A 23,136-nucleotide genomic window follows, 5' to 3' on the forward strand; every position below is an offset into this window, starting at 1 on the left:
ACCCCATATGAACCATGTGAGCCTACACAAGGACAGAGATTAACTGTAACCAGGGTGGGAATTGAACCCACGACCTTCGGGTTAGATCACCGCTGCTCTACCGACTGAGCTACAAGGGTCAGACGAGAGCTACGGTGGCCCACAGCTGCCACGGCAAAACTACTTTCTCACGGCAAAACTTTCTTTTCTAAGGGTTTGCCTAAAATCCGGAATCCGGAACACAGTGAAGGTGGTAGAAAGGCTAAAATTACCACGGAAAGCAATAAACTCAACTATAGAGACATTCGCTTAGTAAGGTACTAAATTCGACGATAAATAAAGTTGATAAAGCATCTCGTTTGTGTGCATGTGTGTTTTTAGTTATAATATTTCGCCCGTTCAAAATTCGCAGTGGAGAGAAGCAAGGCTGCGTGTGGGCACCCACCCTGTTTGGCATTTTCTTTTCTGTCCTCCTCTTGAACACGCCTTCTAGTTCTGCAGTGAGGGCGGCCTCCTCCACCGTACACACCACGACGGAAAGCTACTGAACTTGACTCCTCTCCGCGCTAAGACCAAAGTGAAGACAGTCAGTGCTGTTAAGAGAGATGCTCTTTGCCGACGACGCTGCCTTTGTCAGTCACACAGAGAGCGGACAACAAGCGATCATAGACCGCTTCGCGACTGTCTGCCAGGACTTTGACCTTAGCATCATCGAAAAGACTGAGGTACTGGTAATGGGGACCCATGCTGAGCCGACCATCTTGATCAGCAACCAAGCACTCAACTCTGTGGACGCCTTCAAGTACCTTGGCTCAACAATCACCTCCAATCTCTCACTGGATAGTGACTTGAATGCTCTGTATGCGTCCTCATCACCCTGTTGTATGGGAGAGAAACATGGCCTACATACACGAGACAAGAAGATAGACTGAACACACTCTACTTCAGATTCCTCCGCAAAATTTTTGAGATCACCTGGAAGGATAAAATCACCAACCAGGCAGTACTTGAAACTGCAGAACTGCCAACTATCCAGTACCTCCTCTCAGAGCGTAGACTACGCCGTTGGCTAGGCCATGGTCCTCGAGCGCCTTCCTAAAGACCTACTCTATGGACAGCTGGCTCAAGGCAAACTACCGACAGGACGGCCTCTTCTTCGCTACAAAGACGTCTGCAAACGAGACATGAAAGCAGCCAAATCAGTGTCGGCAACTCGGAATGGCGACCGTATTAAGTCGAGGGTAGCTTTAAAGACGGGCTGCAAACAGGCAGAGGTAGAGAGAATGAGGAGGACCTGGGTGGAGAAAAGACAGAGGAAGAAGGCTTCCACGTGTCGAACGCGATAATTTACGCAGTGTTCACACTGCCACAGGCCTTGCAGCTCCAGAATCGGTCCTCGCAGTCACGAGCCTAAGAGCCTATACCAATGATCCATTGCCTGCAAGGCAGTAGGAGGCCATGATATATGTACTGTGAACGAAGTCGTAATCCAACACCACTTTTCACAGCATTTTCTCTTTAGGAACTGATCGAATGCATTTAATTTTTTTTATCAAGAAAGTTGTGACACTTATTGCGCCCAGTATAGAGTGAAGCGCCTGGAAGATCGAGAACAGACCCAGTGTATTTTTGTTAAGAGAGATCATTTCCCATTCCGATCTGTTGACCGTGAATCCAACTAGACTCTCTCTGGCTGCACTCGTATATGCGTATGATTCGTCATCTTTCTGGGGGGAATAGTCACACTTTACGACAGGTAAAAAGGAGCTTCTTCAGGCTGTTTCGCCCCGAGTCAGCAGCTGAAATTAAGTTACAATGGTTTTTCTATTGGCATGGGTCAATTTAATCGTTCTCTGAATTTGTATCGTGCTATTGTGATAGGTCCCTTAACTACCTCAGGCAAAAGAAAAGGGAAAACGAAAAGCCTTGTAGTGGCTCTTCGGTCGAACACTATCACAGCGCGGAAGAGCTACGTAGCATGCATGCAAAGAAAAGTTTAAATTTAGTCCATTTCTTAGGACAAAGATATGCACCTTGTATATAGATAACTCAGTTTTGACCTTAGTCAATTGCCATGATGAAGTCAATTGCAAGCACGACTGGGAGGTCGTTGACATTATTGTTTTATAAGAATTGCATTCATATCCAACAATCTTCTTCTTAGAGTTGGCTTCTTTAATGAAATTAAATTGGTATGCCAGATAATTTCTTTTTACATGGCTTCCACGAAGATCCGCGTGCACCACTATTTAAGACAGGACCGCGTCTCTTCTATTTAACCAAGAGAAAATGAGGGGACAGAGAGGGAGGCTCCCGGTCCAGCCCTTGGGATATGTCATGTCCACGAAAGTTATTTATAGACGAGCGGAAGTCTTTGTTATAGGGGAAGTCTGTCTTCCGAGACGTCCGCATGCAGGCCAACCTCGGTCAGATGTTTGAATGAATATAAATATTCATCAGCCTTCTACGTGCGCCGCCATTTTCTCTTTTCATTAAGAACTTAAGAACCAGGCAAGACTGCGTATGGACGTCTCGGAAGACAGACTTCCGCTAGAACAAAGACTTTCGCTCGTCTAAAAATAACTTTTGTGGACATGACATATCCCGGCCAACGCCCTGAGCCATCCTCTCTGTCCCCTCATTTTCTCTTGATCTAACCCATGACCACTGACAAGGGCTGTATAATTTCCAATCGACTGCCAAAAAGAAATAATAAGAAGTATTTTGTGATCATGAACAGTGAATTCTTGTTTACTGGAGGCGAAAGCGTTATCTGAGCTTACAGCGGTTATCAGTCACACGCGCCCCTCAACGATTTTGTTTTCATTTTTCGAAACTAAATTGATTGATTGACGTCCACCCAAATTCAGTTTCGAAAAACGAGAAAAGTCTTTGAGGGGCACGTGTGAATGGTAACCGCTGTAAGTACTTGGGAAGCAATTGTTTTGATTTGAAATAAACTGAAAATTGTTTTAGATATTAGCTACTTTCCTGTATGTTTTTAGAACGGGGGTTCTGAGACGAAAATTTTTCATTTCCGTGTGGTAAAATGCTTTTCCATAAGTATTGTACGTATGTAAGGATGCGTTCGATCGGCCTTATTCCGAAATAGGAATACATAGATTTGAAATCAGAAATCCTTCGCTTTTACATAGATTCACATGGAAATTGTCAATCACCTACTAAAATGAAATTTTAAACATATCTTCAACATTCTTAGTTGCTTAAAAACTACGTCAAACATACTATTTCAAATCATCACTGCGCCTATTCTTATCTCGCAATAGGGTCAATCGAACGCACCCTTATTAAGAGATCAACAAACGAGTGTAATCAAGAAAATCGAGCGTCCGAAGACAATTGCTGTAATATTTGATGTCAAGACATTATCACCCCGCCATCAAGAAAAAGAAACGCCCAGACAGTTGGATTCCCTTCCGAAGTTACGACATGAATCATCTACCAAAAGGAGTCAGCATGTGACAAATTATTCAACGACATGAAATTAAACATTTGCACGACGCAGGATCATTTTAATGGACTTTGGTTCAAGTTCTTATTCATTCCGGATTCCGGATTCCCGATTCCGGATTCGGGACCCGCAGAAAATTAAGTTTTGCCGTGGCAGCTGTGGGCCACCGTAGAGAGCAGGCCGTGGGAACTGAAGATGTTAAAGTCACGGCAATTAACATATTAAGCTTCAATTTGAGACATCTAACAATAAAACTGTTTCCCACCACAAGTCTCTGAGCGGGCAACAGTGCAAAATCAATGACGTCAGATTGTAACAGCGCACTGTCACCCGCGAAAGTTGACCGACGACCATCGTTGCTGTTGCCCTTGCAAGTTTTTTTTTTTTGTGCGATATAACAAATCACTTAATTAATGACTGGTCCCTCGGGAAACAGTTAATTTTGTTTCCCTCGGCTGCGCCTCGGGGAAACATTGAGATTCTCGGGAAACAAAATTTAACTGTTTTCCCTCGGGACCAGTCATTAAGTGTTTAATATTTCCCGCGCTAGTATCGAATATAAAACCACGTGACTGCATAAAATACCGTAGCAAATATTAGCCAATGAGGGAATAGCTTTTGTCTCTTCCGAAGCACTGTATCTGCTCATGCTTTTATGTTTGCAAATGGGAATATTCAATTTATCTCGTCATGATTTCTGTTTACATTGACTAAATGGATCACTACAATGCCAAATAAAGGAAAGAAAGACAAGGTAGTGTGTTAAAGTGCTCTGAAATTAGCTTTATTTTCGCAGCAATTTTCGCTCTGACGCAGAGATCGAAACATTTAGTGAGCACAAATGACAGACCCATTAGTCAATCTCGTTTGCTTTTCGCCGTCAACAGCAGAGCTCTAAGTCTGGAAGCAGCTCTAAACAAGGGAATAAAGAAAACGGAGAGGTTGCTTCTGAAGAGGTAAGAATGAAGAAGAACATCGCTTAAATTCTATGCGGGAAATTCTGTGTGCTGTATGTCGAATCTCGTTGAAGGTTGGATATTGTTTACTGGTGTGGGTGTTGACATATTTCGGAACCTTTTTTTCCCTCTAAATATGTGTTGTTTTGTTTCTTCGCCCCAGGTTAAATCTGCCCATCCACCGAGTCAAGTAGTCAAATTAAGGCAATATGCAAATGGTCCCTCGATCATGAGGAAAGAAAAACGACAGAGCTCTTCGTCGTTCAATGTTAGTGACAATCGCGAGATAATTAAACTACCTCCATTGAAAGGTGAGACACCACTTGGCGGCTGTCAAGCATTTTTCGCTTTGAACGCACCGAAACGAAAAGTTTTTCTTGTGCATGCACTCGGTGATACTACCAAACATTTTATTGCAATACAATTGTGATAACCATACACTACACATAACCATATACCCAAGGGAATCGTTATGCCCGTTAAATGGAATTTAAAATGGTATTTGTTTGGAATTAAATAGACTGGACGTTCACAATTTTTTACCAAAAAATTAAAGCAATAGTAAATATTTAAAGAAGTATTTATGAGTTGTTTGTGCTAATGTTAAACTGCAGATTTTTCATTTTTGTATCAAATGATTAAAGCAGAGATACAGAATATGGTGGTTTTATTCGTACTTTTCATGTCATTATGATTATGTAAACAAGTTATCTGTATGTAATTTAACACTTTCTATCTTCAGAGGTTTCATTCGAAATTTGGTATGGAAGCTTTATTTCCCCTCTTAAAAAAGTCTCTGTGCAATGGGGATGTTATGTCTTCAATTCTGTTCAGAGCGAAAACAAAAAAAAAAGCATTCCTCAATATTGTCTATTTTTTGATTAGGCTTTTCAATTCACTCCTGTTGGAGTCACAAAATATCGGACTACTGTTCAGCAATCTACAGACTACAGCTTTATTATCTTTTTATGTCCTTCTTTTGTGGGCCAAGTCTACGTATGCTGTACATCATTTTGAGAATGTTACTTTTCATTCCTATCGATATGTGTTGTTTTGAAAAGTGTCACAAAAAGAACACGTCTGCAGTGAAATTACCAACACAGTGGGCTGTCTGACCTGTCTAGAAAACCTGGTGGTGCCAACTCCACATTCGGTCTTTCTTGTTCCGTCAAGATGCCCTTGAAACGTATCTGGATCTTGTCTGACGCGCCAATCGAGAACTGGAAATGAATGAATCTTTTGACTTATTACACATCAGTCTTTTTTGACCAGGTTGCTGGGTATTATTACATTCTTCTCTCTAAGATGGGGGACATGTTTTTTCTCGAGGTGGACTAGTTTAAGGGGCAGTGTCATGAAATTTAGCCAAATTCAGCGACTGGGAACTGGCAACCAAATGAAGCAAAACATAAAAATAACAACTTAAAGGCTGGGACACACTAGACGATAAGTTGCTGCGTCAACACAACAATTCGTCAGCACAACAATTCGCCTCGTGTGACATGGTTAATTTTGTGAAAATCATTGTCACTGCAGCAGAATTTTGTCCCTGCAATCAGCTGCAAGATATCAAACCAGTTTGAATTCATGCGATTGATCACAATGACAAAATTATCAAAAGTAGCGTTGTCGTACGGTGTGTATAATTCGGGCAACAAAGTATAATTGAACCAATGAGAGAGCATCAGAATATTATGATCTGCCACATTGAATCAGAAAACTAGTTCACATTTCCCCTCATATGAGATCACTGCATGTGCACGGAATAGGAGTCGTGTTTCAGCAACTTGTTTTGCAAGTAGTACACACGGAGCAACTTGTTGCCCAGTGTGTCTTGGCCTTAAAACATTGAATGAAATATAGGTTTGAGTGAAACAGCAAAGTGTTTTGCAATACTATTGGAGCAACTAAGTTGAAAAACTACGAAAAATGAACTGCACTGTCATGAAACAGTTCTTTAAATTCAGTACTGAGGCCTTGCTTCACCAAATTACAATAAATTGACGACTGGCCTCCTAGGAAACTGGTTGGTTTCGTTTTCTTGGAAGCTCAAGGTTCCCCTTGCCTTCATGCATCTGGGGAAATAATGATCTTCCCAGAAAACGCAATTACGGTAAATTGTTTCCATTAGAGCCAACCATTGAAGGTTTTAGGTTAACAATATTTATGTATATGAGTATTTATATAATGCAAGCTATTGGCTACAGGTCAAAGTTCAGTAGAAATTGTCCCAGTCTCTGCAATAGACCAAATCAGCTTATTCAATGTTGTACATAGTACCCAATTAAATCTCTTTGGGACTAAAACATTTTGTTCCAGGTGTTTCCATGTCATTCAAATATGAATGTTATTATAATATTATAATGCAAATACAATACACAAAGAATCTCAACCCCTGGAGAATTGGGTACAGCATCAAGTTAGTCGATTTGGTCTATTGTTGTGTTGAAGTTATGTGTTAATAATTTTACTTAGATATACAATGTTGGCATAAACGTCTTCTGTCTTCTCTGACAACTCTAGATTTTGCAGTAGATACTAATTTAATCCACACTGAAGAAGGCACGTCTTTTTCAAAACATGTTTTACTGTATAAAACTGGTTGCTTTTTTAAGTTATCAAAACAAAATATTTTTGAAAACTGTCCATTTAACTGGTACTTGCATAAGTTCTGCTTTGGTTCGGTTTTTAATGGAAATGATTTTAAAGAGCATGTCCATTTACTTTCGAGATGAAACATTTTGGCAGGCTCTATTGTTTTGGTTGAACACCAACAATGCAAGAAATTAAGTAGGAAGCTGTGTAGGAAATAAAACAGAACAACAGGTGCTTTGCAGATCTTATCATAAATTCACCTTATGCTCTTAGCTCCCTAAAAGCCCTGTGCTAATAAACTGAGTTGTTATTGTCACCTTTTTGAAGTTTGTGATGAAAGATAAAACATTAAATTTTGTAACCTTTGCTATGGTACATTTTCTGAAATGAGCATACTCGTTGCTTAATTAGAAAATTGAGATTTTATTGAGCATGCCATTTAAATAATGACACAAGAAAAAGTACCGTACTTCCAAGGATTTTGCTGTTAAGGCGGTTGATGGTTCTGTTGAATATTTTTTGTAGCAGTTGCAGAGTTGCAGATGTTAGTGTGAAAAAATAATTCATTTAGTTTTGGGGATATTGCCTGAAGAGCTATAACTATGGTTATAATTTTGTAACCTTTTCGAAAATTTTGCCATTTTGAAGATGGGGTCACACGTAAACAACAAACAAATGTATGCGAAGAGTACCGTTTTCTGTAATATGTCCAGAAAATCTGAATGATGATAGCAACAATAAAGGAGCAGGTTTTTCTCTTTTTGAAAGTTGAACGATGTGGCTGGGCTAGAATTTGTTGTGATTTTACATTGATTTGCCTTAATTAAAGTGCTACTATGATAAAGAAATCACTGCCTTTTTTCTTAAGATTTTGAAAGTGTGTTTGCTTAAAAAACCTGACTGGCAAAATGTTGAGCTTTGATTTTCATCCAAAGGCTCTTTACGTTTGAGTGTAAGTTTTGGATTCCATGATCCGCCATTACTCACGTTCAGAGCTGACCGATTGGACCTCAGAGGGTTGGATCTAGGGAAAAGTGACGTCACTTACTCACTAGCTTAAATTATCAGCGTGTAAATGCAGCTTATTATAGTTATGTGCAAGACACAAGTTTAAAAGTCTGAAAGCCCAAAATGCCATGTTGGGTATTAATTCATCTTCATACACATGCCTTGCATTCTTAAACCAGTGAGACTTTGACGTCATTTCCTCCTCAAATGTAGCTCCCTCAAGATGTTAAAGTTAGTACATGTAATTAAGGACCATTAAACAGAAAAATTCCAGTTAAAATAAACAGCTGCCTTTTTGAAATCAAGGCTTAAAACTTAGGTCACTCGGTGTTTAGTGATCACAGTTTTGAAATCCAAAGAGAAAGAAGAAGAATTGATTTTTTTTGGTCATAGTAGCACTTAAAGCAATTCACACATAAAATCGTATGGCATCAGAGGGAGTAAAATATATTAAGTGTCACTCTCAGGGGTCAATGGGTTTTAAAGAGTTTCTCTTGACAAGTAATAGAAAATCATTAACAAACATTCTAAAAGCAGCCCCCATTGAGGAGTAAAATTGTCTGGCATTAGACAAAAATTTTAAGAGGGAAAGGGTTAAAATGTGGTTACACACATTGAAGTCTTCTAAGTCTTCTTCTTACGCACCTGTTTCACCCACTTTGAATTGGATGATTTGATCTTAAAAAACTATTGTCATACTGTGCCTGCTTTCAGATGCCCCACCAAATGAAAGGGAGCAACTATTTATGCAGAAGATACAGCAGTGTTGCATTCTCTTTGATTTTGCTATGGATCCTCTGAGCGACCTAAAATTCAAGGAGGTCAAGAGAGCAGCACTTAATGAGATCGTGGACTTCATCACGCATAACAAGGGCGTCATCACAGATCCCATTTATCTTGAAGTAGCACACATGGTAAAATACAGTTTGAATAGTTTACAATAATTATTCATCAAATTGGATTTACGAACCCTGATTGCTTACTAGATGTGAATTAAGGACCTTGCTATTTACCTCCAAGATAGCCAATCAAAATGTGTGGAAAGCACTGTTCTCTTTTCTCTTGTGTGGTGTATACCAATTAAATTAGTGCCTGTTTCATTTTAAACGTCTCTTTTAGTAATTTCCAGCCTTTAAAATTCAAAATTTCAGTCAACTGTTCTGTTTTTGTCTGCCATCAATCATGTTTGCTGTGACAGTTAGAACTCAACAAAAAGTGGATCAAAATCAACCAATCACAACATTGGGCATGACCCATTTACTTCTTCTGCGACTATGATTGACTACAGTTGAGATCAAAATCAGTCATCAGAATATGAACTTCATAGGCTGAATTTTTATGAATGGCATAGTAACTAGTACCTACTTGAAATTGCTATGTTTGGACATGGCCATAATTTGTTAGAAAAGCCTGAGCTGTTGGTTGAAATAATTATTGACAGCGTTGTCAGAAACTTTGGGTGAGAGCCAGAATTGGAAGAGTGATTCACTGTTCTCTGCAGTTAATTTGAATCATTCTTGTGTCAAGTTTTATGACAGTTGTGAATGATTTCATTAATCAACAGTTTGCAGTCAACACATTTAGGACTCTTCCTCCCCCATCGAATCCCAATGGTGCCGAGTTTGATCCAGAGGAAGATGAACCTAATTTGGAGGCTGCCTGGCCACATCTTCAGGTTAAGTATTGCAGCATCCCTTAACATTTCTACCCATAAACTGGGGCATAGATTATGAATTCTGTGAGACTGCCTGACATCTGTGGAACGCTCACTGTTTTTCTGTTTTCACATTAAATTTTCGTTTTGAAGAGATGTAAAGTTATCTTACGTGTGGTGATAAAAACAGTTTCTTGCACTAAAATAAGCTTGAAAGTTGAGTCTTGATGGAGCAAAGAAACTGTTATTAACCATGCAATCTTACTTTCCTTTCAGATTGTTTATGAGTTGTTCTTGAGGTTCTTAGAATCACAAGATTTTCAACCGTCGGTGGCCAAGAAGTTCGTTGATCAAAAGTTTGTTATGCAGGTACATAAAATAATAATTAATTTGGTTTTCCATTCCAGCGATTTAAGCAGTACATTGACTAAAGATTATTGAGGGCAGGGATACCAAGTCTCCCTGGAGCTCCGACCATGGCCCTGTTGAACTGTCCTCCCTATTTTCTCAGGTTAACAGCTGTGTTGTTAAGTGGAGGTCGGGTGCCTGAGACATTCTGGAGCTTCCACTATTCGCAGCCAGCTCTAAGATGGAGACTGCATCGATGGCTGGCAAAACCTGACAAATCAGCCATGAGCCTCCACGCCCTCGAGAAGACAGGCACCCGTCACACTGATAAACAGTGGAAAGTAGAGGGGGAAGGGAGGGGAAAAGCTGTTAAACGCTCCACACACAATGCTCCTTCTTCCTGCCACACTGATAAAAGAGCTCTACTACCCAAAGCATGAGAAATCCGACGCATGCGAAAATATAACAAAACCACTGACAACTATATTGACTGTAGTTGCTCCTAGTAGTTAACTCAGTTAAACTGCATTTAACTTCATTATACGTGTAAGACAGTAATTTTTCAAAGAAAATTTAAAAATTTTCTGTAAATTTGTTTTCACCTTGGGGTAGGTGTCATAGCCAAATCTTATTAAGCACCAAAAGCTACTTTGAAGTCACAAAATGACATCCCATATTGGCAAACAATTTTGGTATTGTGTGGTTATCATTGTCAACTTAAGATCATATGTGTCAATTACTTGGCTTATTGTATTACCAGTAAATTATGATTTGCTTATGGAACTAAAATGGAGGGTTTGTTATCTTTGAGGGGGAATGGCTGTATATTGGGATGTGCCATGTAGCCAAGTACCCAGGGGTATTTTGTCAAATGTCTCAGTTTTTTAATTTGACACAATGAAAATTGAAAGTTTACGGTGCCTCTTAAGGACGTTCGCGCCCAAAACGTTCCCACATACAGATTTTTTTAAAACTTGCCACGCAGAAAGGTAATGATCTATTTTTGCCAAAAAGGCAAAAAAAAATGGGGGGTCACTGTGCTCGTTTTCGAGATCATGAGGTGCACTTTTAGACGCTTGCGTTATTTTAAGACGATCTTAGCTTACAACTGTCAGCAATAAAAAAGCTACATCAGTGAAACTTAGATCAGGTAAACATACTCAATTCAACATAACTAATATAACTAAACAAACTTTAGCAGCTGATGTCTTTTTCTGAAGTGAAATAGACCTTGAAAAACGATACATATTAGTCTAAGAAAGAAAACTTCAGTCGCATGAGAGCATAAAAGGCGAAATATTTGTAACTTCTCACGTACAGATTTTTTTGTTTTTTGTTAAAATGGACAAAATCAGGAAAGGAAGTGATTACGGAAAGAAAAATGGGGGTCACCGAGCATTCAAGAGAGTAAAATCGCTGCAAAGTTCTCAAAGCGATTGTCTATTTGCACTGTCACGCCATTGCGTGACATTTCTGAGAAGACCTGGGTCCACAGCTATCCCATAATGCCATATGCTTTCACGTTCCATTCTTGTGGAAAATGTTTGCGCCTTTAGCATCGTGGTTACCTTCATGGTCTGCGATGCATGACGTGTGCGTGACATGCACGAGAAAATGCGTAGTAGCAATGGGCGCGAACATCCTTACTGAGAAAATGTGATACTTGGCTGTGTTTGCAAGCAGCCAGTGGTGGTCAGTCTCCTGTCAGTTAGGATGCTTTTGTCAGTCGTTTTCAGTTGTACGATATTATACATGCATAGTATGCAGGGTCCTCAAAGTATTATTCTGGAGGTCATTGGTCTGATGCCTCCTTAGTAGCATGTACCTTACTCAGAGTATTCCAGAATCATCATTAAAGAATTACATCTTTTCAGTACCTTTGGGTTGTTTACGGGCCATCTGCATTAATTTTATGGTAGACTATGAGCAGTCCCTCTTTCGCACTTTAGTTGGTTGACAGGCACTACAACAAATAATGAAGGGGTAGCTTCTAAAGAAACTGTGGTGCTGCGTCGGTGGGGAAGTAAATTCGATTCGCTCTGATGAAGGGTTAACGCTTGAAACGTCAGCTTTTAGAATCTCTGTACGGTGGCCAATTTACATTATCAACTCCGTTGATAAAAGCAAATTTTTGTATACAACAACAAATAGCTGTGTGAAATCTGGAATCAAGGAGGAGCTCGTCCTAAAATTCAGATTTTGCATGGCCATTTTTCATGCCTGTCATCCTGTGCTTGACTAAGCAGAGTCAGAGGGACTGCTCATAGTCTAATTTTATGGTTGCTGTGGTAGTTGTGGCTCGAAGTCTGGTTTGTGACTGGAAGGGATTGTGCCACCATTGTTTTGAGACTAAGTAGCAACAGCAGTACGCAGTTACTTGGATAAACACAGTGGCAGCCTCAGCAAACAACAATCTATTAAGCACTTTTTGGGTGATTTTTTGCCTATGACTCTACTACATGACTAACAGGAAAACAATGGTTCCCATGAAGTCAAGTTGTGTTGGGTCCTGAATGGGTGATGAACTGGGACTACACTGTTTGGGAGGCTTGGGGGAGAAGCAGGGGTGTTGTAATGTTAGTAACATTTTGTAGCAGCACTTGCCTCTTTCCAGTTTGTGCAGGATTCATATCCTAGTAGTTGCCATATCCAAGCTTTTTCTCTGGGTTCTCTGCTTTTCCTCCGGAGGGCGGAGGTACATGTACTTTTTATTGATGTTCTAATGGAGATGTGCTGCTGGATGGGGTCGCATTTTTACGAATGTTGTTAACTATAATGGGGTTGCATTTCCAACAGCGTTCCCAACAGAGTTACTAGAATGGGTTGTAAATTGTCGGGATTTTGGGGGTGAGAAAATTCTGGCTAGTGGGATTTAAAAATGAAAAGATTTGCGTTAAAAAAAAGTTGTTACAGAGAGAACTGCAGCACTCTTGATTTAATACTTACTAGTCTAGTCACATTACATTTTGTTTTGAAATTAAAAACCTTTATGCAAGGTTTATGCATATTAAACAAAAAGTGACTTAGTGGGGGTCTCTAAAATTACGTTTACCCATAAGTGACTAAGATGGAGTCTGTAATAGCCCTTTTCACGGTTAGTTTTTCTCATTTGCATTACAATGTAATCTTAGGCAATTTCGGGTTACCGGTAAAACCACAAAATAGCCAGAATTTGCCCCACATACATGCTAGATTGTATTGTAATGCAAATTAGAAAAACTAACCGTGAAAAGGGCTATTGCTGGTTTTCACTCACATGATCAACAGCCATGTTTTTCAACGAAAACAAAAGGAAGTGTTTGCATAATAATAGAGTTAAATTCCCAGAGAATTTGGTTGGGGCACCAACATGGCCGCCTTTTCTTTGATTAGGGCACCAACATGGCGGTCATGACGTCATGTGAAAACCGAGAATTGGCCATAAAAATCAGCATAGCATGTTCCCAGATATGTCCAGATGTAACCCTCATTACGTGCATGCGGATTTCAATAAGCATTGCACAACTTGTTCTGTTGCTCTTTTCCCCAACTTCAACATCACTTGTTTCTCTGAAAACAGAAATTATTAATGTTACTAAGTGTCCCCCAAAACGCTGCTCCTCAAGTAAAGATAAACAGGTGCATTTACTCTAAGCCAAAAATAATGCCAACCTTTACCAAAGCTTTAGCAAATTAAGGCTTGCACTTACCCTTTCACTCCTGTAAGGGCCAATGAGACTTATACACTCTGTCTAACGCCAGACGATTTTATTCGTCAATGGGGAACCCCACAGGGGTGAAAGGGTTAAAGAGGCACTTTCTATTGGATGTCAAAATTGGTTGTGCACCTAATTAGGTGCATTTCTTGGCATTTGTGCATGTTCCAGCTGTGAGGGCCCTGATGAAGTGTTCTTTTTTCTTTTCTATCTGTTTAGCTTCTTGACCTGTTTGACAGTGAAGATCCGAGGGAAAGAGACTTCCTCAAGACAGTCCTCCACAGAATATATGGCAAATTTCTGGGACTGAGAGCTTATATCAGAAAACAAATAAATAATATATTTTACAGGTGAATGTTTTTCTATTTGTAGTAATTATTCAAGATCTTTGTAGAAAACCTTCAAACTGCTGTTTGGTTGGCTGACTATCAGATCTCGTGTATGAGGTCATGGGGTCTGCTCCAAACAGACCAAAATATTGTTTGCTATTTATGAAAAAATGCTCAATGGGTCAATTTTGCATCAAATTAACTGTGCTTTTAAAAAGAAATTTGGAGTGAGCTTTCCCCATGCTTCATGCAGACAGCATAACTGTGGTGATAGAGTGGAGTAAAAGAAACAGATTGAAGTAGTTTTCTCTTTCATTTATTTACCAGTAAATTGGAGATGTGCAATCTGCAAGCCAGCGAGGCATGCTATAGAGCAGATGTGTGAGTCAGCTGAGAACACTTTCAAATAGCACTGATGGTTAGCTTTCAATAACTATGAGTTGACTTGCTGGCCCGCATATTGTGCAAACTGCGACAAATCATGAGCTTTGTGCTGTGAATTACTGGAAGTTTGGGCTTAGCAACAATTTTGCCTAATAACAAAAAGTCCATTTATGGTATGCGGTACTTGAGGTATCTTTGTGCATAATTATTTACTGTTTATTTCATGGAATATACCTGGTTTAGGGGATGGAGGACTAAATCTGTGTAAAGAGATTTTGTACATGCATGCAGATCTGAAGGGTTTATGCCTTTATCAAACAATAGTGCCTTTAAAACAATGTTTTTTTTACAGATTTATATATGAAACGGAGCACCATAACGGCATTGCAGAGTTGCTAGAAATCTTAGGGAGGTAAGCATATCTCTTTTATGTTCTGTGATACTGGTATAGATGGCAATAGACTTCCTGTCAGTGTAAAATGCAGACTGCAGACTTTGTCTAAAATGCAGACTTTTAGTTCTTTATCAATATATAAAACAAAATAGGTTCCATGTTGCTGTGCATCTGTTCAGTGATAGATCACAGAAGATGTCCAAAATGTGGTAAGAACATCAATAACATGTTTGGCTGTCTCCTTAACCCTTTAAACCGCAATAGTGCCACTTATAGGATTTTACTCTGCCTACTGCCGGATGATTTTACTCATCAATGGGCACACCCTCAGGGCTTAAAGTGTTAACAATATTGTGTTCGCACTTTTTTTTCATCACCACATTTTAATGCCATCTGTGATCTATTACGGAACAGATACACAGCAACATGGAATCTATTTGTTAAACAGATAACACCCACTTTGACCTTTCCAGATTCCCTTCTGGACACCTTGTCTCTGACACTCACTGGAACTTTTGATTATTTGTAAAACAATGAATTTTATCTTTGAGCACCAGAAGATGACATTTTAGCCCTAAGTGACCATCTAATGTTCTGTATAATTTTATTACACAGATACTGATGAAGTGTTCAGATTAAAAACAACTTGTATAATTCATTTTTGAAAATGGCAAAAAAAGTAAAGTGGTCACCAACTGTTAAAACACACATGTTGTGTAACATGAAACAAGATATGAAAGTTATGAAAAAACTCATGATAATGTCTAATAATTTGAGCCATAAAAATATTAATGTAGTAGAGAACAATAATAACTATATTACAGCACAAAAGTATATCTTACAGTGAAGGGGAATTTCTCTTTTTATTGGCTAATCATGTTAGTTTTGATAATTAACAACAGCTACCGGTATATCCTTTGTGACATGTGAAAGATAAATTTATTATTAATAATCGTTACTGTTAAGGGCAAAGATATGATATTTTTAATAAAAAGGAAGATCCTAGTATTTCATCAATATCTATACTTAACGCCCACGTCGCCAGTGGAGGGTAGGTGCCCAGGAAGCCTGGGGGCTGCAACCGCAGTCACATCCCCAAGGCGCTAGAACACCCGACTGGCCTGCCCAACCCGCAACCAAGCCACGAGCCCCCCGCGCCAGGCCCCCCTAAGGCACCCGTCACACTTGAGCCAGATAGCTCAGTGGAATAATAATAATAATAACACACAAAAAAAAGGAAAGGGGGGGGGAGAGGGAGGGAACGCCGAGAACCACTAAACTCCTAAACCGACTCACAACGCCACGCCAACAAACACGCTGCAAGCACATTGGACAACGCATGCACTACGCAGGAATACCGCTGAACCATGTCAGCCCCAGGGCTCCCCCAACCTAAAGAGTGCTGCAAACGCTACAAAAACGCATAACAACGCTAACAAACGCCTGCAAAACGCTACTGACCGGACTAGCTCCCGGTCGTGAACCATGTAACTATAACAAACGCTACAGAACGCACCAAAACGCTGAACAACGCTACCAGACGGCCAAGACACTAACAACCGCCTGCAAAACACTACTGACCAGACTAGCTCCTAGTCGTTAACTATGTTAAATTTTATTTAACTATACAATAAAAAATTTGGACAACATCAAAATAATTAGATGATTGAAACAAATTCAGGGAACAAAATAATATTATTCATACACTAGCTTAAGTGGAAAGTGGGACAGTGAGACCATTATGCAAGGTACATTCGCTTGTGGACATCATTAAAATATACACATATTTGCTACTGTAATCTGGCACATAAATTATCACTCTTATTTTCTTGTTAGTATCATCAATGGCTTTGCACTTCCACTAAAGGAAGAACACAAGCACTTTCTGATGAAAGTTTTGATGCCTCTACACAAAGCCAAGGCTCTGAGCATGTATCATCCCCAGGTAAGGAATGGAAATTAGGTTATTCTTGACAGCTGGGCTTGTGAAAGAGGCAGGGAACAAATCTTTTTGTTCTTGGGTGGTGGACTTCAGTTCAGTTCAAGGCAGGATGTTATTAATTTGTTATTTGGTTCACTTTTTGCCAAAAAACAATTTTATGATTTTAGAATAATTATATGAACCTTCATTTATTTGACCTGTGGAATGGATACTGATTTTGACTTGGAGTGTACCTGTACAAGAAACCACCATGCTTTGACTTTTGGCCTGTCAGAAACTGATAAGATACAAAGCAAATTACAGGGCATTAACCCTTTGACGTCCAAACCGGCCTAAACCGGCCAGACTTAGTATTTTACTCCGTCTAACGCCAGACGATTTTACTCTTCAATGGGGAACCCCTGGGAGTCAATGGGTTAATTTCACAATAACGTTCACAGCATACACTGTAAGTATGCGTAATGAGAACTCCACTTCAACATTCTGACATTGATCCAGTCTCTGTAAGTGATATTTTGAAATCATGTTGGCAGAGGGCTTAATTGCTATAATTTGACGTCAGTTAAGGAAATGTTCTTCCAACCTTTTCAGTCCTAAACCTGCCCCCATTGACAAGCAAAGTCACCTGCCTTTAGACAGAGTAAAATCTATCCGTGTCACTGCAGGAGGGGATGGGTTTTAATGACTGTATTCTGCTGTAAGCATTGCTATTTTTTACATCCCAGGATGTGCTGCTTTGTTGGTTACAGTGTTATTTGTTTTGCTTTGCAGTTGGCATATTGCATTGTTCAATTCTTGGAAAAAGACCCAGCTCTGACTGAACTGGTAAGACGCCAAGTACTGATGTGACACACCTTTTTATTGTGTAGTCTCCTTATGATGGAGAAGCCTCAGCAAAGAATTTGGATTTAACAGGAAGGCAAATGCCAAAAAATAATAGTTTTATTGAGCAAAATCATCCTCTACATGTGTGTTACATAATTATAATTCTTTGTTTTCCCTTGCTGATCATGAAGTTAACATGAAAATTAAGACAATAATAAATAAATTATTTTAATCAGTGTTTGGTGGAAAATGCTAGACAAGTATGATGATGATGTGTTTTATATTTCTTCAAACATGAGTCCCCCATTCATACAAGTGTCAGCTTTGAATAGCTGGTCCACACCCTCCTGCACATTGATGTGTTCACATAACCACAAAATGGCACAAATACTACTTACATCTAATATTTCAAATGACAATGTTGTAGTAGTTGCTGTCATTGATTTGAAAGGTCCCCTAAATTAGCTACTGAAGCGGCAGACACAAAACACAGGTCACAGGTCACAGGTCATTGATTTACCAATACAGAAAGTATCCTAAACATTCATAAAAGCTAACCTTAGGCCTAACTAGGTCTAAGGTTGGCTTTTGTGAATATTAGGATACTTTCTGTATTGGTAAAACAATGACCTGTGACCTGTGACCTATGTTTTGTACCTGCCGCTACTGAAGCTATTGAACTTCTTTTATTCCCGATAGGTCATCCTCTCACTTATGAAATTCTGGCCAAAAGTTCACAGCCCAAAAGAGGTGAGGAATCATTATAAAGTTTCTAAAATTAATTTCCCAAATTGATTGTCTGACTTGTATACTTGCTTCATTTTGTTCAGGTGATGTTCCTCAATGAGCTTGAGGAAATCCTGGATGTTATTGAGCCACTGGAATTCTCTAAAGTATTAGAACCACTTTTTCGACAGCTGGCAAAATGCATATCAAGCCCACATTTCCAAGTAAGTGGGTTCAGAGCTTGAAAAATACTTTGATCTGAATTCTCAACTTTGTGTTTCCTTTAAACTAGACCAAGCTTACATTAGGTGGCCTTTGTGAGTGGAATCATATTAAAAAGCAAGCAAAGTCTAAGCACCCATTTCAAATAGCGCTGATAAACAGTATTAAACGGTTAGCTTTCAGTAACTGCAAGGTGACTTGAATGGCTTGCATGTTGTACAAATTCAATGTATTTGCAGTGTTTCATTGAATTTTTCTCCTTTTTCAGCTACTTGTCATTTGTCAACAACAAATTGTTACTTCAATCTCTCACAAAGTTTTAATACCAAAATGAACAACAGACACAATTTCCAGATAATTAATTAATAGAATCAGTTGCCCTTTACCTTATTTACTGTTATGACCAACATTTGAGGCTGATCTCTGATTAACATTTGACCCTGGGTAGTACGGTTCCAGTGTTATTATTTTTCTCACTAAATGTTGGTCATTAAATATTTGTTTCATTTAGGTAGCTGAGCGTGCACTGTATTATTGGAATAATGAGTATGTGATGAGTTTAATGAGTGACAATGCTGGAGTCATTGTTCCAATCATGTTCCCTTCATTGTACAGACATTCAAAAAACCATTGGAATAAGTAAGTCATGTCGTGTCGTTTTATGATGTTTCGTTCTGGTCTTGAAACCTATGAGTCTCAGTTCTTTAACTTTGAGATTGTAGCTTGATTTTCAACAACAACTTCCTTTAGATTGAAACATCAGTGGAAGTATATTGTTGTTAGGATTGTTTGGATCATGAGCCAGCAGGCTGGTACTGTTACATCACATGCAGCGAACGTGTATAAAGTTAGGCAGAAAGTCAGACCAAGATTACTTTATAGAAGCTTCAAACTGGAAAGATTATTGATCCAGCAGTTCATTGATGTGCTGAACTTGGTATAGACTTCACACTTGAGTGGTCATTAGTAGACTTGAGCAGATTGATCAAAATAGTTTCAAAATCTCAGAAACAACATTAAGTAAAAAACTATTGTCAGGTTGAAAATAAGCATTCATTGAGACAGGAGTGACAGTTGCAACATGAAAGAATGTGTAACCTGTAGACAACTGTGTCCATTTGAGGGATTTCTGAGAAACCTGAAACCCATGCGCTACTGTACCAATAAATTGACTGCCCTAAAACATGAATTTTGCCAGAAGTAACAGATTTGTTATCTTTTTTCTACTTAGAACAATTCATGGCCTTATATACAATGCACTGAAGCTCTTTATGGAAATGAATCAAAAGCTGTTTGATGAGTGTTCGCAAAAATATAAACAAGAAAGGCACAGGTATTTTAAATGATTTTAAAGGTATTTTTAGTAGTGTTGAATAACTTAATGAAGAAGGAGTGTTTTAAAATGTTGTCAGTGATATTAATTTATTATTTCTATTAAATCAGTCATTGATTTCTTGGAAGCCCTGCTCTTGCACTCAAACATGTTTCTGTCAAATTGAGGGGCTGCATTGTTAACTGTAATAAAAACATTCTTTTTGCTATTTTGTCAAATTGCAACCAAATTTTAATCAGTAAACAGCGGTTTACAGGTACACCAGCAACAGGGAAATCTTTGTTTACATTTTTTACCTCAGTAGCATAAGCCCATCATTTTCTAATCAATCAGCCAAAAATCATTTCTGAATATTGAAAGTCCCTTGTATAAATTGAGCTATCTCTGAAACTTGGGAGCGAAATTCACCAGATAATCACTGAATAATGAGGCTTAATAATGAGGCTTTGAAAATTCGGAATTTTACTAAGAATGTATGCACCGAAGAATTTATCAGTTTTTGATGGCTTATAACTTGCTTGTTATCATTTAGCCAAAAGGCTTAAAATTGGACATTTCACTAAGTTCAACATGTTTTTTACCTCTTGGAAGTCAATTTGTGAATGGCGTGATGCAAATGTAGTGAAGGTAAAGGATAAAAAGAGGTGCTGTTATTTTACTTTTCCTCTTCTTTTGGCCCTCCATTGTTGTGTAAAAACTAAACAACCAATTTCAAACAAAAAAAGCATACATTTGGTATGTATACATTGCATTTATTGAAAAAAATTCTTTGTTTGAACCCAGGCTTTATTTTGGACAACCTGAGGGAGTCACTTGAAGATGACTCAGTAGATGATTTCCTCTCAGGTGGTCAAAAACTATATTATTATTATTGTCCTTCTCAGGACTGCACCCAACCAGAAAATAAAATTTAGTCAACTCAGGTATATAGTGTTTTGGTTGTTGACTCTAAACTAGTAGTATGTTGATATTGCTAAGAGAGCTGAAATTGTGAGTTAGTTCCTACCTTCAGACTAAAATTTGACAGAGGAGTGCAAGTAATGTGAGGCAAATTGAGCCCTACTATACTGTAGTGTATTGATCAAACTTTTAAGGTTTTTCTACCGTGTGATCATAGGGAAAAGGAAAAGCTGAAGGAAAGAGAAGAAGCGTGGATGAAAATTGATGAATTAGCTCGTAAGAACCCTGATGTAAGTTGACATAATTATTCTTAAAAATTGTTATTCAAGTATTGATCATATCTTGAACGAATTGGTGAAACAAGATTGCGTGCCTAAAATCTCTCTGGAAAGGAAACTTGGCAATGAAATTGACAGACACTGTGGCACATTTGTGACGGTGGTGGTCAAGCTACTGCTTGAAACCTGTACATGTGTAATCCTTTAATGCTACATGTACGTGTAACTGTAACCTCATTACGACTTAAAGAATCCATGGTGCATTACTTGCATGTAGAGTGATAGCATCCTTTATGTCTGGTAAACTCAAGTAATGGTGTTAGCACCACTATCAGCTTTTCTAACTGGGGAAAACTAGCACCTCTTTTGTATTCTAATAACGCTGTTTCCTTTAACACTTTAACACTGTAGTATATCAAGATTGCGTGCGTGGAAAGTGGCACTAAAACAGCTGTTGTATGCATGGAGTTAGGCAGCGGCGTAGAAGGAATGGACGAAGGAGATGTGGATTTTCAAGCAGTGCAAAATGTGGTAAGCTAATGTTAAAATATTACTTTGTTATGGCACACTTCATTTGTGGGCCAGAAGTAATAATAATTATTTTGAGCCAGCTCCGCAACACTCAAGCTGTGATTCAGGTTCAACCTTATGCAACATTTTGATCAACAAAATGTTGGACTGTGTTTCCAGCCTTTAGAGACTGGAATAATAATAATAATAATAATAATAATAATGGCAATAATATTGATTAATGATTGTAACTAGAATGGATACACCACAGTCAGGTGTGACACTCAATGACAAGTACATCGCATTGCATTACATGTAGGTCACAACGGTAACAAGGTAACATGGTTACAGAGGTACTGTAACAAGTGAAGGCAATATTCTCAGGACAATTTGTGAAGGTTTACACGTACATGATGCACTACCCATGGATATAAAGTGTCACCCTTAACAGTCATTAATAACTAACCATTCTCGAACAAATGCCGATTATGTACTTTATAACACTACAAACGATACTACTTAGGGTGCATGAAATGACCAGTTTTTGTCTCCTTGTTTCACCCTGAAGTTGTAAGTTGTGTTATGTATTTGTCATAAAGTGTCATACCTGAATGTTGCGTATCCATTTTAGTCATAAACATTGATTTAATGCTGTCCAAATAATGGCAATTTGGTAAATGGATAATTATAACTTGTCTCTATCGTAGTTTAACTTTGTTATACAACTTCCAACAAGGTGTATGGCCTATTTCAGCAGTCAACACGAAATAATAATTTAAAGATACATATTTCAACACTTGTTGAACAAGAGCTGCAAAAAGTGAACCAGAAATCACTGGCTTTAATGAATGGACATGCATAAACCTTTTCTCACACTCTCAGCATTATTTAAATTGAAACCAAATGCAATCTTGGAAACAAAGGATTGTTACTAATTTAAATTATTGACAGTACTTGCTCGATTTTAATCTGTAGGAAATGACTGCAAAGAAACCAGAACACAAGAAATTTGTACGGCGGAAATCAGAATTGCCACATGATTCCCAAACTGTAAATGCTCTGACAGATTACAATGGCCCTGGAGAATACCTCGCCTCTTCTCAAGAGGCTTAAAACATCAATTGCCTTGTTGCAGAAATTTTACAAATTTTAAACATTTTTAATTGGTTATTAATTTTCTTCATAATTGTTTGTTTTAAGATATCTCTGTCGATAATCAAAGATTACTCTTTGGTGAAAATGTGCAAGTCAGCTTTGCTTTTATTCAGTCTCTTTTTCAGTGGAGTTAGTACGATTTTAGTATGCCAATATTTAAGGGAGGGGGGGGGAAGGGGGTGGCTGTTAACTACCAAACTGTTGCTGTGGCCCCTGTCAAATGGTCATTTCTGAAGTCCCTTTAAAGGGGCTAGGTCACGCAATTTTAGGCAATTTCAGCACTGATCGAATGGTCATAGAATTAAATAAAATATCAAAATAACTTTTCAAAACTATAGAAGAACTCTAACAAAACGTAGGGAAGCCAAGAAGGGACATGGATGGACAAAACTGGAGAGGATTGAAATGGATTGAATTTGGGTAAATTTGAA

The 23,136-nt window shown here is 38.6% G+C and overlaps 1 protein-coding gene across 2 annotated transcripts in view; it reads left to right on the forward strand.

The window, feature by feature from the left end:
• The first annotated feature begins 4,069 nt into the window (after positions 1–4,069).
• Positions 4,070–23,136, forward strand: part of LOC138026558 (serine/threonine-protein phosphatase 2A 56 kDa regulatory subunit gamma isoform-like) — a 20,500-nt gene continuing 1,433 nt past the window's right edge. The window contains exons 1-17 of one of the 2 annotated variants that reach the window (XM_068873948.1): positions 4,070–4,205; positions 4,339–4,407; positions 4,571–4,718; positions 8,725–8,924; positions 9,575–9,685; positions 9,941–10,033; positions 13,927–14,057; positions 14,773–14,832; positions 16,651–16,759; positions 17,528–17,581; positions 18,281–18,331; positions 18,412–18,531; positions 19,041–19,168; positions 19,761–19,862; positions 20,980–21,052; positions 21,452–21,571; positions 22,526–23,136. The exon at positions 22,526–23,136 is cut by the window's right edge and continues 1,433 nt beyond it. In XM_068873948.1, coding sequence (XP_068730049.1) covers positions 4,179–4,205; positions 4,339–4,407; positions 4,571–4,718; positions 8,725–8,924; positions 9,575–9,685; positions 9,941–10,033; positions 13,927–14,057; positions 14,773–14,832; positions 16,651–16,759; positions 17,528–17,581; positions 18,281–18,331; positions 18,412–18,531; positions 19,041–19,168; positions 19,761–19,862; positions 20,980–21,052; positions 21,452–21,571; positions 22,526–22,663 — 1,734 coding nt within the window. In that variant the 5' untranslated portion in view covers positions 4,070–4,178 and the 3' untranslated portion in view covers positions 22,664–23,136. The remainder of the gene's footprint in view (positions 4,206–4,338; positions 4,408–4,570; positions 4,719–8,724; positions 8,925–9,574; positions 9,686–9,940; positions 10,034–13,926; positions 14,058–14,772; positions 14,833–16,650; positions 16,760–17,527; positions 17,582–18,280; positions 18,332–18,411; positions 18,532–19,040; positions 19,169–19,760; positions 19,863–20,979; positions 21,053–21,451; positions 21,572–22,525) is intronic. The other variant, XM_068873949.1, reaches the window with a different exon arrangement.

Source organism: Montipora capricornis, chromosome 12 (assembly GCF_036669925.1).
Source record: "Montipora capricornis isolate CH-2021 chromosome 12, ASM3666992v2, whole genome shotgun sequence".
In the NCBI taxonomy this organism is placed as follows: domain Eukaryota; kingdom Metazoa; phylum Cnidaria; class Anthozoa; order Scleractinia; family Acroporidae; genus Montipora; species Montipora capricornis.